Source organism: Batrachochytrium dendrobatidis (genome assembly GCF_000203795.2).
Source record: "Batrachochytrium dendrobatidis JAM81 unplaced genomic scaffold BATDEscaffold_1, whole genome shotgun sequence".
Classification (NCBI taxonomy): Eukaryota; Fungi; Chytridiomycota; class Chytridiomycetes; order Rhizophydiales; genus Batrachochytrium; species Batrachochytrium dendrobatidis.
In genome coordinates, this window is record NW_006281099.1 from 4,187,327 (window position 1) to 4,201,791 (window position 14,465).

The following is a 14,465-nucleotide window of genomic DNA, read 5'->3' on the forward strand; positions in this document are numbered from 1 at the left end:
GATGTAAACGAATTTTGGGAAGATATCAACTGATTTTCAATTTGCTGATCAACGGTATGTATTGCTGATACAATGCTTAATCGATCCTGCGATTGTTCACTTGGCAAAGTCTGAGATGCTGGAGATGCTGCTACGGGCTCAACTGGACTAGATGCAGCAGCAAGTATTTCTTCAGTCACTTTTTTTGCAATCACTGCATCAGCAGGCAGTCCTTCGCGAGTCTGCAGCAGTTTTGTATTGTATCCATTGCAATGACCGCATTTATGGTACAGAAAATGATAGTATGCGTATGATTTCTTTTCACAGTCATTGCAGTAAATAAAACTAAAGGTATTGCTATACTCTTCCGGCATCTTGTGTAAAGCAATGCTTTCATCAACGCGTTTAAAGTAACTATCAAAATACAATAAATGGTTTATCAAAGCAGTCCCGATTTAAAGTTTTCATCAATGGTCACCAACTTACTCTGTCATATCTGCCAACGACTTTAAGCAAGTAGGGCATTGGTACGACGTTTGTGTATATTGCTGATGGCATTTGTGATGCATGCAATGACCACAAGGCTATCATTGTAAAGTGGTTAGTGAATCAAACTACTAAAAAGCAAATTCACATTATACCATTATTCTAAATCATCTTACCATGAAAATGACAGTCGATGTGGACGTGAACATGTATTCGCCGCATATAGGACAGTCACTTTCAAGATTTCTCTCGATACACTTGTGACGACCCTTGAGACCAATAGCCATGCAGACATTACATGTTGGGCAATGAAAGTAATCGATACCGAGTCCCTTTCCAATTCTGCAAATGCCGCAGTCATGGCAGTGATAGATGGTTTTTCGTGGATCGTCGTCCCAAAGCTTGCATTCCTTGCAATAGTATCGCGCAACTCGTTTTCCACATGCAAGGTTGGTGCAGTCTTGCCCAGCAGGTTGCACGGTATTGCAAAACATACACATCATTGTAACTACCAAACTCCTATACACCGCACAAGAGTTTACATTAATAAAAGCTTTGAAAATAGAGCGAGACTCGTTGTGTTACAATGATTGTATATTTACCGAACAATGGTATGATCAGAAACTTCATCGTGACAAAATCGGCATGTGTCCCATTTTCCGCAGCAGTGCGCTTGAAGCTTTGTGCATCGTTGGTAATGCTTGCAACCCATGATGTTGGGTGCCTGTTGATCAAAATGGGGTTGCATATGCATAGCAAAAAGACATGTTATATCCCCAATTGGCACTTTGCATGCATGTGTTGCCATGTCGTTTATTAGATCCAGCAATACATCACGCTACTTACATGGTATGTAGCAACTTTGTCCTCCTCGGTCACTTTATCAAAGTCAAACTTTTTATCTGCCAATCTGTTAATATTTCGAACTTCCTTGCTGCTTTCAATCTGTTGCTTGGATGTCCATTTTTTAGTCATGAGCTCCTAAATTTATCCAATAATGAATCAATAAAACTTTAAACACGTCGCGATTGGTAGCCAAATAAGCCAAGACTGCATCTAAACATGTGAATTGTGAAATTTTGAGATTTTACTAGCATGATGGGATATGTTTTCGGAAACAGACCACAGCCAACATGTGTTTACAATGGATGTAGATTGGGCATCAAGAGGGTTTGAAAGTCGCGCTACACAACATGTGTATCTATGGTGGCGACGAAAAACAAGTTAAAATCCAAGACTCCAAATATGGCATACCTGAATACACCTGGCCTTTTCAGTACTGCTGATATTGGTATCTGCCTGAATAAGTTGGATTTGCTTCCGAAGTTCACCTTGCTGCTCAACCACCTGAGCAAAACTCTGTGTTTTGTCTTCAGGTTGCTCTTCCAAACTTTCAGACTCGTCATAATCATCCAAAGCCTCTTCATCGTCATCGTCGTAGTAGTCTTCGTCCATATCAACATCCGAGCCGTAGGGTGAATTCGACACTCCTTCCCAGCGATCATGATCAACCTCTTCATCGTCATGCTCTATCTCTGTAATTTGGCCCACTTCCCGTGCAGTATGAGTAAACTGATCTTGTACATAGTGTTGCTCCAAATGTGAAGCTTCGTGGGTTGCAGACATTATCGTGGATGTGGTCATGGCTTGAGCTGCGGTATGGATAGATGTAGAAATAGAGGTGAGGGCAATGGCGGCACTTTCATTGTGATGCTCTACAAAGGATGCAATAGTACGAGGGGGTGTGACTGCATGCGATCCACCACACGCGCTAGTAGGATGTGGAGTCGACACTTGCGTATCAAGTCGTGTTGTCCCATACATGTTGACTATCGACGCATGTGTAAAGGACGTATGCTGCTCTAATTCAGTAGAGTAGCAATGTGCGCCTAGGTTAATTTGATGTTGAGGTACTGACTGCGTTGGTATCGCAGTGCTAGATGATGCTAGTGAGCGAGATGAGCAAGATCCATGCTGGCAGACATGAGTGCCGTGGTGGAATTGACGAGGTCGGTTTGAAGAGTACGATCCACTGCAAGTATCAGCAGTCATCTTCAGTCGCTGCTGCGCGCTTGTCAGGTCAAGTGGCGAACATTCGACATCGTTATCTTTCATGACACGATCATACAAACCAGTCTCCTCAGCTACGTGTCGGAAAGTACCATGCTGACTGTGACGACCAGCAATGGTGTCCTGTTTTGTAGAATCTGTCATCTTAGTCCCGGATGGTGCTGTTGGAATGCAGATACTAAAGGAAGAAAGGATTTGGTTTTAAATTTGTATTTATAAACAAAATATTGTTTATACTCTTTATTAAGAACTTCGCATTCACTACAATCACGAAAGCTTTTGTATGTGCTCTTTATGACTGAAATAATAGAATGGGGGTGGATGGCAATTTCCCATACAACCAGCATTTGCCCAGAATCTCACTTTAGACACAGATAGACGAATGGCCTAGGATGCTACCATGTTGACATTAATAGTGCCATCATTGCCACCGTGGGTATCCAATGGAGCAACAATAAGAGAGGCTCTGCTCGCCACTTTGGACCTTCGACGAGAAGCAATGGAATCTCTGGCTATAAATGGCTCTGGTAGATTTACCTGTAGTAATGAATGAAATACTGGTTTGTATGCGCAAGGAGGGCATGGTGCATTAGCAGAATAATCCAAAAAGTTGGTATGCAATCCATATATATCAAGATGCAGACAATCGTTTGGTTTAATACCAATTGAGCTTGATAAATACCTTGACGACAGATTGGGCATTTTGGAGGGCCTCCTCTATTAGTAGTGCCAGTTGTATTCCTTCCTTGCATTCGAAGAACATCAGCACAACCGCCACAGAGACACAAATGGCGGCATGGCAGTACGATAGTGTCTTTGGCTTCCGACATGCATATCACACATTCTTTTGAACTGGATGGTGATTCTGGAATACATGTGGCATGTAGACCACCAGATTTGAGCGTAACCAAGGTGTCAGGATCATTTATACTTTTTAGCAGCAGTTCATCTTTGCAAGCATATCGTATTACCGTATGTGCTCGTGGAGCTTTCTGGCTCAGTAAATCCAAAAATCTCTTGAACAGCGTATGATGCTCCATTAATCTACAGTCGCATCACCAAAATCAGTCCATCACTAATAAACTCGTCGCAAAACAGTGGCGACTACAACTTTTGACATCACTGGAATGGCTTACCATCAACAACTGCTTAATAATCTTGGCTTGGAATTCTTTTTGTTGGTTTATAGCGAATGTTATAAAGGAGGTCTGAGAATTGGGTGGTGGGGATTCTGAATCTGCATACATTCATAGCATTAAAGTTAGATACAATACAACTGCATCCGTGTATTAAGGCTAAACAATGACTTTCAATCAGATTGAAATAGTGTGTCGATTATTACCATCAATATGAACGCCTCTGTCCAAATCTGCTTCAAAATGAACACACAGCGGAAACAAAGCACCTGGCATTACCAATGACGCTTCAAATTGCTCAATGCCTTCTTGCGGTATCTCGGAAACATCATTATGCAAATCAATGTTTACAACAGAGTTTTCTACGGTGGAAACGGCAATTGGATTGTTGGATTCAAAAAGCGGACCAGACGATGTAGGTGTCGAGTCATTCAGCAATGGCGCGGTGGCAGAGAGTGCAGACAGGTGTATTGGCGATAAGGGACTGACTGGTGATTCTGGTCCAGAATTGGGAATCGACACTGTGCCTTTTGATAAAACTGAGAATGGATCTAGTGCATATTCGATTGGAAGTGTAAATTTTTGTCCTAATCCAGCAGGAAAGGGACCAAACGTCCATGGGATTACTGGAGTATCGGATGGCCCAATAAATCTCAAGTAGCCGTGACATATATGATTAGATTATTGGTTTTGAAATAGAAAAGCTAAAAATAAGTTACCTGATTGTCGTTTGACCCAGATCATTGGTAACGTATGATTCTCTCGCATTCCAGAATAGACAGATTTGACACGCTGCAATTGAATCGTATAAAAACTCGAGAGTGTGTAGATTAGACGAAGAGTTTGGAACTCGGATTAAACGCACAGTGTTTTTCTGAATTGCAACTTGTGCTTGCAATGTGGTAGTGCGTTTTAATTCTGCAGGTGGTAACTAGACATAATTTGAGTTATTTTCACAATAAACTCCAATCTGATTGAATCCAAGAAAATTGAAAGCATATCCAAATGATTGCACAGGAATATAGAGTAAAAGCATACATTTTTCAAAATAATTGATGAATTTGGACAAGCTTTAAGCTCATACCTGGTTGTACATATTTTGAAGTCCAGCCAGCTCAGTTTCTGCAGCTCCAGGACCACCAGCAAGCACATTTAGGATTTCGTCCCAAAAGGCTTGATTTGCCTGTAATGGCTGGTCTGGATGTGCCTGCTGGTTTTCATTATCAAAAACGAAATGAGGACCAAAGTAAGTATTATTGGTTTGCAGCATCGAGGCAATGGTAGCTGATGTATTGTCTGGTTGATGGTTGGACGCGTTACCAGGGACTGCAGTATTATTAGGTGTTTCTGTAGATGGAGAGCGCTGAGTAGATGGCAGAGTCAGTGTGTTTCCCATGTTGTACGTATTGCTGATTAAAATGGTTTATTATTTTCAGGTTTAGTTTGACGAGTGTTGACGAGTGTTGATGAAAGTTGGTTTTGCAACAAACGCTAAAAACAAGTTTCTGCTGTTATTTCAAGAGCAGCCCTTGCTCAATACAACTGTTTTTGAATTAAGCAACGATGCAAGATGGTTTCTTGTTGATTTCAAGTTCAAAACCTTGCAAGATTGGCTTGCTAAAACCCAAAGTCAAATCCTCAGGATTATGTTTTTATCGAAATCAAATTGCATTCAATTTTACTCTCAGATAAGGCATTATACTATGGCAGCGTCTGCTGGAAGAGAAATGTTGGCTTTTGACAAAGAATTGTATGCACTGTCCGAAAGCAAACTGCCTGTATCAGCCTCTCGGATAACAACTCTTACAAAGCTTGCTATAGTTCATATCAAGGTACTTGTTCAAGTTTCATCAGTCTTTTGTCTGTAGAGCTGCTATATCAATCTGAAAACGCTGGCATTTACAAGCTGCATTGAATACATTCAGACCTATGTGTGGATTTAACAATAGATACAGTATGCTTTTAGTTCTGTATTATATCTAGCAGACTTGTTTTTCTAGTCTGGTTTGGAGTTGACCCCAGATATCGTTCTATGCAGTCTTGGCACTTGACCAGTCCTGTCCGAATCAATGTTACATTTAGTTACTAACGCTGCAATACAACTGATTAAATTTATCAGCTCTACAAACACATTGTGCATAGCATTGAAAAATTCGTTCAAAAGTGCCAACCAGATTACAAACTAGCTGGACTGTATGTAATCGACTCTATCCTTCGTGCTTCCCTTAAACCGACAGCCAAAGAAAAGGCACCGACAACCAGTGTATATGTCCGCCGATTTGAGGAGAAGCTGGAAAACATATTTACCAATCTTGTACAAGCAAATTTAAAAGACAGGGTAATTAACGACTTTCAACAGGTCAAACCATTTCATTTCTTATTGATTCAAGATATTCTAAATTTGAACCGTTTTTGATCATCAGACTAGAATGAAGCGTGTCGTTGCACTTTGGGTCAAGAGCAATATTTTGAGCTCAGAGCAGCTTGAAGTGATTGACAAGGCATATTTTTCTGATATCGATCTATCCGAGGGTATGGTTTGATTTTTCATGTCTTGTAGAGTTTCTGAAACTGGGCTGGGTTTAAATCAGCATCACCTCTTACATTTTATTGTTTTCATTACAATATTTAGAGTCGGCAACTACAAACAAGGAGGATCAACGATCGCGTTCAAGCAGTTCAAAAAACAGCAGCTCATCAAATATAGGAGATGTTGAAGACACAACAAAACGATCTGAGCAGTTTGATACACATGGCTGGGATTCTCAAAATCGTAACATTGCTTCATCCACGGTTTCTTCTACAGTCAACTCGCCTTTGCATACATTGCCGAATACTTTGCAAAACACTGTTTTGGATCAGTTGAATCAAGCACCGCATCACTCATCTATGCCGACTTTGCCAGTTTTGCCAGCAATTCCCCTTTTAAACGACATTCAAAATGAGTCTTTGACAACCATTGGAGCAGTCTCGGATTCTGGTATATCAGAACCACAGGTATCGACTTTGGCTGACCCATTATTCGATTTTGATTATGGAGACGAGGATGATTTACTTTCATCCGTGATACCACTTGGATCTACGTCACAAAGGTATATATGCTTGATGGCCAAGATTTTGTATTTAAGCCTGTGTATTGTGCAAATTTTTGCCTGTTTAGTCGAAATAGATATTTATATTATTTTCTCTTTTATCATGTTTGACTATTACTTTATTACTGTTTTAGCGAAGCGTCTTTGACATCGGATACCATTTCAATGCATGCATCGTCTTCAAACACATCCACCCTTCAAAACACATCAACTGCTGACAAGGTTATGCAAAACACTTTGACGACTGGCACACCAGCTGTTGTATCATCGTCAAACCAAACAGCTGCACAACATACTCTCAACAACCTGCTTGGGTTTACTAGCTTAACTGGATTATCAGGGTTAGCTGAGCTGTCTAAATTGCGTAATTCAACGGGAGATAAAACGCTACTTCTTGCCAACCCAACAGCAGCAGTTCCACCAGTACCTGCTACTTCATCAGGATACTCTGATTTGGAAAGTATATCGGCATCCATGTTTAGCTACACTGCGTCGTCAACCCAATCCGACACTCATATTGCACATATGCCGTCTTTGTCAGATCTTTCATCCAGTATGTTTGACTTGAACAAACATACTTTACTCAAGGAACAAGATCCACCCAGTTTGGCCGATTCGATACCAATACATAGCACTGCGCCTTTGGAGACAGGACATGATGCACGGTTGGTAATAGAGAATAGGTTGAATTCACGTGGAAAACGCGAGTTTCAAGACGTCGACGTAGATTATAGTAGCGATACAAATCGGACTCAAATGGCACGACTTGTGTAGAACTGATGACACTTGTTGCTCTACTTTGTCGTCATTTTTAAAATAAAACTTACAAGAAATCTTTTAAAGCAATTCCAGGTTTATTTGTGTTGTATTGGGTCGACTGGTAAGGACGGGTCTATTCAGTGGTTGGTATATCTGGGTTGAAAAGCACGTTTAGCTAATCTGAAACTATAGGAACTTGAATTCCTTACATTTCACTCGACCATCACAGGTTCATACTCGTCATCCATAGTGGCATCATACTCTCCATCTTGATCTGCATGTTCAGATACGTCCCAGTTAAAGCGAGTTTTCATAAAGTCAGACAACTCGGAAACACAACGAGATACAGTAGGTGGGACAACGACATCAGGATCACGGCAGGTTGATACAATCGCTTTAATAGCCACATGTAAAAAACTACCCGAGGCCAGCGCATCGTAAAAGAAATCTTGAGGACATTCTTCAAGCTGAATTCTCAGCAAATCTGTGCAAGTTCAACCCCATATGATGAATACGTCGAGTCAATTTCAACAGCCAAGCTTAAAACCATGATAGTATGGATTTGTAGGCATAGATTTACCTATGAATTTTACAAAAAAATCTGGACGAGTAGCAATAGACTCGCAACTTAAGCACACCAGTTGTACAAGAGCTTTCCATTGATCGAATCCATCATAGACTTGGCCAAGAAGAAAAATGACAAACGCAAGTTGAAACTCTCCTAGCAGTAGAGTATGGTCTAGATTCAAAACAAACGAGGTAAGTAAAGCTTGATGTGCACCTATTTCAAATGGTTTATGGTAAACATTTTGGGGGTTTACCATTCAAGTAGTTGTTTTTGATTAGAGTTTCCAATAAATACGATTTATCCAAACTGTATTTAGTGACTTGGGTACCAGTAGAGCCAGGAGGAAAAGAGTGTTTCAAAGTGATGGGCACAAAATGAATGCGATGATCACTTTCACTCGAATCAAGAGATTGATCCGTCATTTTTGTTGGAGATGTTGAGCTTGACGGATCCGATGCATGGGTGTCGTGTTTGTTAGCATCGACTGATTCAAGGTTTGTGCTAGATGTAGTCAAGGGGATGTCAGAAAAGTAGGAAGTGCTAGTCATGGCACTGACATAACCATTGTCGGGAAGAGTTCGAGCGACTAGTTGTTGAGAAATATAAGAAGACAATCTGAGCCATTTCCGTAACGAACCACTTTGACGTTCTTGCTGGAGATGGTCCGTAGATTTATTTGAGCTTGTAACTGGATATGGACCCATGTGGGGTAAAAATTCATGTATATCTAGTTTATAGTAGATGTAAAGAGATGAGTGGGATATGACTTGAAAAGTACCAGTAGATAATCCAACAGGATTCATCTAATGCAGATTGAATCGACGAAATCAAGGATACTGTACTATGTTTGAATCGTTGCAACTGTTCCAGATCCAACTCCAAGACCAAAGTTTCAGTTTTTGGACACCAATGCCAGACATGAATCTACAGCAACAGCACAAGATGGTTTGATAGAGATTGAGTCGATTAGGAGTGGTTCAAATGCAGCGATGATTGATGGAAGAATGATGACATGCCTGATCATCAGTGATGATATTTAGAAAGAAGCCAGAACGGAAGGTGCCAGTAGAGTAATAGATAAAGTGCATACCACAAGGCACCCCACTCAAGCCTTTAAACCGAGGACCAGTTTCCCAAACGTTATAGTCGATGCCCAGCTCAGTGCCTTCTGGAACACCCAAAAACAAGAGCATGCAGTGAGGTTGAGCATGTACAGATGGATCAGATTGTGGATTGTCGTTGGCAGAAGTGCAGGATGATAACATGGGAAGCATTGATTGTGGAGAGCGACAGGAAAAGAAAAGAGAAGACAACAGGACAGCAGGACAACAAGACAAGACAGGACAGTAGGATAATAGGACAGAACACAACACAACATCAGGGATAGTCGAGACTAACAAGCACAAGATGCTACCGTTCAAGATGGATGCACAACAGCATGCTTCCACTCTTTTCTTGAATCCCAACGAGACTGCCAATGGCTCATTCTGACCAACTCTCTCGATGGCTGCTGCGTCTTGCTGACTTGACTGAGCTTATGCTCCCCACTGACTATCCTCGTCCTGTTCCTATCCGGACAGTCGAGGCAGAGCTCGTCGTTGACATTTCTGAACCCACTGCCATGGCAATCATGCAGTTATCCATTGCTGCTCAAGCCAATAATCCACACAGTCTAGATGAAATGGTCTCTCCGTTTACCATTCTCTTGGCTGCCTTCTCCGTGCTGCTTCATCGCTACACTGGCGAGCAAGACATTACTATTGGCTCGTCTTCTTCTACATCGAATCCGCTTGTTTTACGCACTGCTATTCAGGACTCGGACTCGTTTGTTCATGTCATGGCTGCTGTTCAACAGGTAAGTCTTTCATACATTACTGATAGGATTGTTTCCTATTCAACTAACACACGATCTGCTTGTTGGTCTGTAGACTGAGACTGCTGCTCTTGCTGATGAAATCCCATTCTCTGTGTTGGCTGACAAGATGGTTTGCATGCATGCATCCAGCAAGGATGATGCTGCTCAGCAGCCATCTCTGTTCAAAGTTCGTTTCTTCAATCAAACTGACACTACTGCTGACACCCTTGCTTCCTCAACGACCTTTTCAAACTGCGATCTGACCGTCTTTATATCTCAGAAACCAACACTTCGGCGTCTGCTGCCCATTCAAATCAAGATCGTATACAATTCTGTCCTGTTTTCGTTAAGTCGCATTCAAGATATTGTCGATCAGCTACAGACTTTTCTCGTTTCTGCTGCTTCAAATCCACTCGTTGCTATCAATCAAATCTCCTTGGTCACTCTTGCATCAAAGGCAGTTCTTCCTGATCCTTGTGCCGATTTGGATTGGGGTGGTTTTAAAGGCGCCATTACAGATATATTTTCATCTAATGCTAAACTACATCCTGACAGACCCTGTGTTGTTGAGAGCATGTCGTCTGGAAATAGTCGCACTTTTACTTACCAAGATATCAACCATGCAGCTAATATCGTAGCACATCACCTAATAAATCAAGGAATTAAACGCGAAGATGTGGTCGTGTTATATTCCTATCGTGGTGTGGATCTTGTCGTTGCCATAATGGGTGTGTTGAAAGCTGGTGCGACGTTTAGCGTAATAGGTAGGCTTGATCATGCTGCTAATTCTCATACTAATATCTAGATTATGGCTACTAACTAGTTGAATGGTTGTACTGTTCAACTTATTACTGCTGCGTCCTTTTTACTTGTGCTTTTAGATCCTGCCTATCCACCTGCACGGCAAATCATATACCTTACAGTGGCTCAACCGCGTGGTCTGATTGTATTGGAAAAGGCTGGGGTTCTTGACAACAGCGTTAGATCTTACATTAAAGAGGAGTTGTCAATCATTTGTGAAATACCATCTCTTTCAATATCCAGTAATGGGGTTCTTACTGGTGGGGGCGACACCAATAATGACATGCTCGAGTATTTGCAGGATCGTGCTGATTTAGACCCTCAAGTCGTAATTGGTCCAGACTCCATTGGCACGCTAAGTTTTACGAGCGGTAGTACTGGGATCCCTAAAGGTGTTTGTGGCAGGCATTATTCGCTTACGCATTTCTACCCTTGGATGAGTCAAGAGTTTGAACTGACTGAAGCTGAAAGATTTACCATGCTCAGTGGAATTGCGCACGATCCCATTCAAAGAGATATTTTTACACCACTGTTTCTTGGTGCTTGCTTATGCATTCCTACTGCAGAGGACATTGGTTCCCCAGGGAGATTGGCCGAGTGGATGAGTATACAGCGTATTACCGTTACAAACCTTACTCCAGCCATGGGTCAACTTCTCTCTGCTAATGCAACCAGCTCTATTCCTTCCCTTCGTCATGCATTTTTTGTAGGAGATGTGCTGACCAAACGCGATGTGCTGAGATTGCAGCATCTTGCTTCAAACACGCATGTTATCAACATGTATGGCACCACAGAAACACAACGTGCAGTATCTTTTCTCAAAATACCTCCTATTTCTGTAAACCCTGCTTATTTGATGGAAGAAAAGGATATCATGCCAGCTGGAAAAGGCATGAAAGATGTGCAGCTTCTCATCATAAACAACAAAAGCAATATTCTATGTGGTGTCGGTGAAGTAGGAGAAATTTTTGTGCGAAGCGGTGGTCTTGCAGAAGGATATTTGTCATTACCAGACATTACCAGCTCCAAGTTTGTACTGAATCCATTCAATCCTTGTGCAGCAAGCATTCACGGTTTAGAAAATGATCCAAAGATACCGTTTTATCGTGGTCCTCGTGATCGACTTTATCGCACAGGCGATCTGGGCCGGTATCGTCCTGACGGTAGTGTTGAATGCACTGGACGAGCAGACGATCAGGTAAAAATCAGGGGATTCCGAATTGAACTTGGAGAAATTGATACTCATTTGAGTCAATATCCTGGCATTCGAGAAAATGTCACTCTTGTGCGACGAGACAAATTCGAGGAAATGACACTTGTTACGTATTTTGTGCCTATGGGTACAATTGAAGATATCAGTGAAACTATTCGAGACATTCGTGCATATCTTAAACAAAAACTACCATCCTATGCAATTCCTGCAGGTGAGAATATGCTATTGGAATCTCATATAGCACATTGAATTATTTTGATTTGGCTTGGCTTGTAAATTTTCAATAGTGTTCAAAGCTAGTTGTAACACCACTGATGTATGAAATCTAGTATTTGCTCCACTTGCACGACTACCGCTCACTCCAAATGGAAAAATTGACAAAAATATTCTTCCGTTCCCAGATACAATGCTGGCCAAAGCTGCAGATTCTGCAGGCTCTAAAGGTCAACGATCAGATATGACTATGCTGCAAAGTGAGATCTGCACTATATGGGCATCTTTGCTGAATGTGCCAATGATGTCTATTGGACTGCATGATAATTTCTTTGAACTGGGAGGACATTCGATTCTTGCAACACGTCTTGTTATTGAAATCCGCAATGCATTCATTATTGACGCTTCTTTGGGTATCGTATACAAATCGTCCACTATATTTGAAATGGCAAAGGCAGTAGAGCGTCTAAGAGGCGAGGATTTGGGTATCTCAGGAGCAGAAAAAGACACATCTTTGCAGCCTGGAAAGTCTGCAAAGCTTCATAAGCGCGGTCTTAGTTTTGTAGTAGACCTACCAGCTGAAGAAAAATCATTTGACTATGCAGGCGATTTGGAAATTGTAGATGACTCATTAATCTGCTCATCCAATCTGCCCTGTTACTCTCATTCCAAATTATCTGTGGACAAACAAACGGTCATTTTTTTGACGGGCACGACAGGATTTTTAGGAGCTTTTATTCTTCGTTCTCTGTTGCATAAATTTCCTAATGCAAAGATAATATGTTTGGTCAGAGCCGCAACCGATGCCGATGCATTATCACGAGTAATTGATAGTAGTCAACGTCACCTTCTTTGGAATCAAGAGTGGCTTGATTCTGGAAGAATTGATGCGGTAGCTGGTGATTTGGGATCAGAACATTTTGGTTTGTCATCAGAAGTTTGGCTTTCTCTGTCAGAAAGGGTAGATGCCATTGTGCACAACGGTGCTCTAGTAAGAACATGCTTGCTAAAATCGATTTTTAATAGTCAAACTTGCCAAGAAAGGGCGTACTCATGCATTTCAACTTTAATTTTCTAGGTTCATTGGGTTTATCCCTATGAAAAGCTTCGTGCAGCTAATGTCATGGGTACACGAACAGCGTTGGTTCTAGCAACCACGCATCGATTGAAAGCCGTGCATTTTGTCTCGTCTACGTCTGTGCTGGATACGGAAGAGTACATGCGCAAACAAGAGGCAGGGGCGAGCGTTTTAGAATCAGACAGCCTTGAAGGATCTCGTACAGGTTTGAGAAGTGGATATGGACAAACAAAATGGGTTGCAGAAAAGCTGATTATGCGAGCAAGGAGTCGAGGTGTGCCTGCAACCATTATTCGCCCTGGGTATATTGCTGGAGATTCTGCTGCCGGAGTCACAAATACAGATGATTTTCTGTGGAGACTTGTCAAGGGATGTATCCAGCTAGGCAAAGTACCACTTATTTCCAACATCATCAACGTATGTCCTGTAGACTATGTTGCAGATTGTATCTCTGAGATTGTAGCTTCAGAAAAGAGTTTTGAGCTGGGTGTATTTCACATGTGGAATCGCGACCGGTATGTTACTATTCAATTTTATTCATGGCATTATGATTATATTTAACGGTTGACTGCTTGAATTAAAACCAATTACTTTGATTTTAGATTTCGTTTCAATGACATGTTTTCTAGCCTGTCGCTGTTGGGCCACAATTTGGAACAATCCGAGTATGTTCACTGGAGATCTGCCTTGATGGAGCTGACTCTTTCCACAATGGACAACGCACTTTTTCCTTTGCTTCACTTTGTACTTGACGATCTACCAACCAGCACAAAAAGTCCAGAGCTGGATGATTCGCATACTATCTCCATCATTTCCAATACTAAAACACGATGTGCAAACATGCATCAACTGATGCCACTCTATCTCGGGTATCTGGTTGCAGTCAAGTTTTTAGAAGCTCCCACTGACTCCAATCTTCCTTTTATAGATATGTGGAGTTCAGCTCGTGGGGTTTCTAGAAGTGGAAACTAGCAAAATAAAATGATTTTAAAAATACTGCGACACTAGAATATTTGATGCGTAGGTCAAGGTGCAGAGACCTAGTCAGTTTAAATAGTTTATTTGATCATGCGAAAATTCATTCTCTGTCAAGGTGATTCTTGCAGCATGACTGGACTGATTAAGCTTTGATTTATTCATCTTTTACGGTAGATATAAAGCGTGTCGGTGATTCACACCAGGCAATTAAGTCCATAAACTCGACTGGTTTATTTG

At 41.5% G+C, this 14,465-nt stretch overlaps 5 protein-coding genes across 5 annotated transcripts; 2 read left to right on the top strand and 3 right to left on the bottom strand.

Moving 5' to 3' along the window:
- Positions 1 to 257: 257 nt before the first annotated feature.
- On the bottom strand, positions 258 to 1,177 carry BATDEDRAFT_5165 (uncharacterized protein; the record flags this gene model as incomplete). The annotated part of the gene is made up of 4 exons (XM_006674854.1): positions 258 to 393; positions 466 to 563; positions 642 to 984; positions 1,068 to 1,177. Coding segments are annotated over 4 exons (687 nt in total), but the record flags the coding sequence as incomplete, so codon positions are not given.
- Positions 1,178 to 2,922: 1,745 nt separating this feature from the next.
- Positions 2,923 to 5,067, bottom strand: BATDEDRAFT_22526 (uncharacterized protein; the record flags this gene model as incomplete). Its single annotated transcript, XM_006675523.1, has 7 exons — positions 2,923 to 3,072; positions 3,198 to 3,400; positions 3,507 to 3,579; positions 3,672 to 3,772; positions 3,878 to 4,323; positions 4,391 to 4,602; positions 4,756 to 5,067. The coding sequence occupies 7 exons, from the start codon at positions 5,065 to 5,067 to the stop codon at positions 2,923 to 2,925; spliced, it is 1,497 nt and encodes a 498-aa protein (XP_006675586.1).
- A 307-nt stretch (positions 5,068 to 5,374) lies between these two features.
- BATDEDRAFT_85170 (uncharacterized protein) lies at positions 5,375 to 7,537 on the top strand (the record flags this gene model as incomplete). Its single annotated transcript, XM_006676111.1, has 5 exons — positions 5,375 to 5,503; positions 5,791 to 6,009; positions 6,095 to 6,203; positions 6,304 to 6,763; positions 6,898 to 7,537. The coding sequence occupies 5 exons, from the start codon at positions 5,375 to 5,377 to the stop codon at positions 7,535 to 7,537; spliced, it is 1,557 nt and encodes a 518-aa protein (XP_006676174.1).
- A 197-nt stretch (positions 7,538 to 7,734) lies between these two features.
- BATDEDRAFT_85171 (uncharacterized protein) lies at positions 7,735 to 9,355 on the bottom strand (the record flags this gene model as incomplete). The annotated part of the gene is made up of 5 exons (XM_006676388.1): positions 7,735 to 8,006; positions 8,103 to 8,261; positions 8,344 to 8,817; positions 8,933 to 9,014; positions 9,107 to 9,355. 5 exons carry the CDS (start codon positions 9,353 to 9,355, stop codon positions 7,735 to 7,737), a joined length of 1,236 nt encoding a protein of 411 aa, XP_006676451.1.
- Positions 9,356 to 9,567: 212 nt separating this feature from the next.
- On the top strand, positions 9,568 to 14,222 carry BATDEDRAFT_8274 (L-aminoadipate-semialdehyde dehydrogenase; the record flags this gene model as incomplete). Its single annotated transcript, XM_006674921.1, has 7 exons — positions 9,568 to 9,945; positions 10,019 to 10,709; positions 10,827 to 12,170; positions 12,289 to 12,657; positions 12,739 to 13,163; positions 13,251 to 13,765; positions 13,853 to 14,222. The coding sequence occupies 7 exons, from the start codon at positions 9,568 to 9,570 to the stop codon at positions 14,220 to 14,222; spliced, it is 4,092 nt and encodes a 1,363-aa protein (XP_006674984.1).
- Between the last annotated feature and the right edge of the window lie 243 nt (positions 14,223 to 14,465).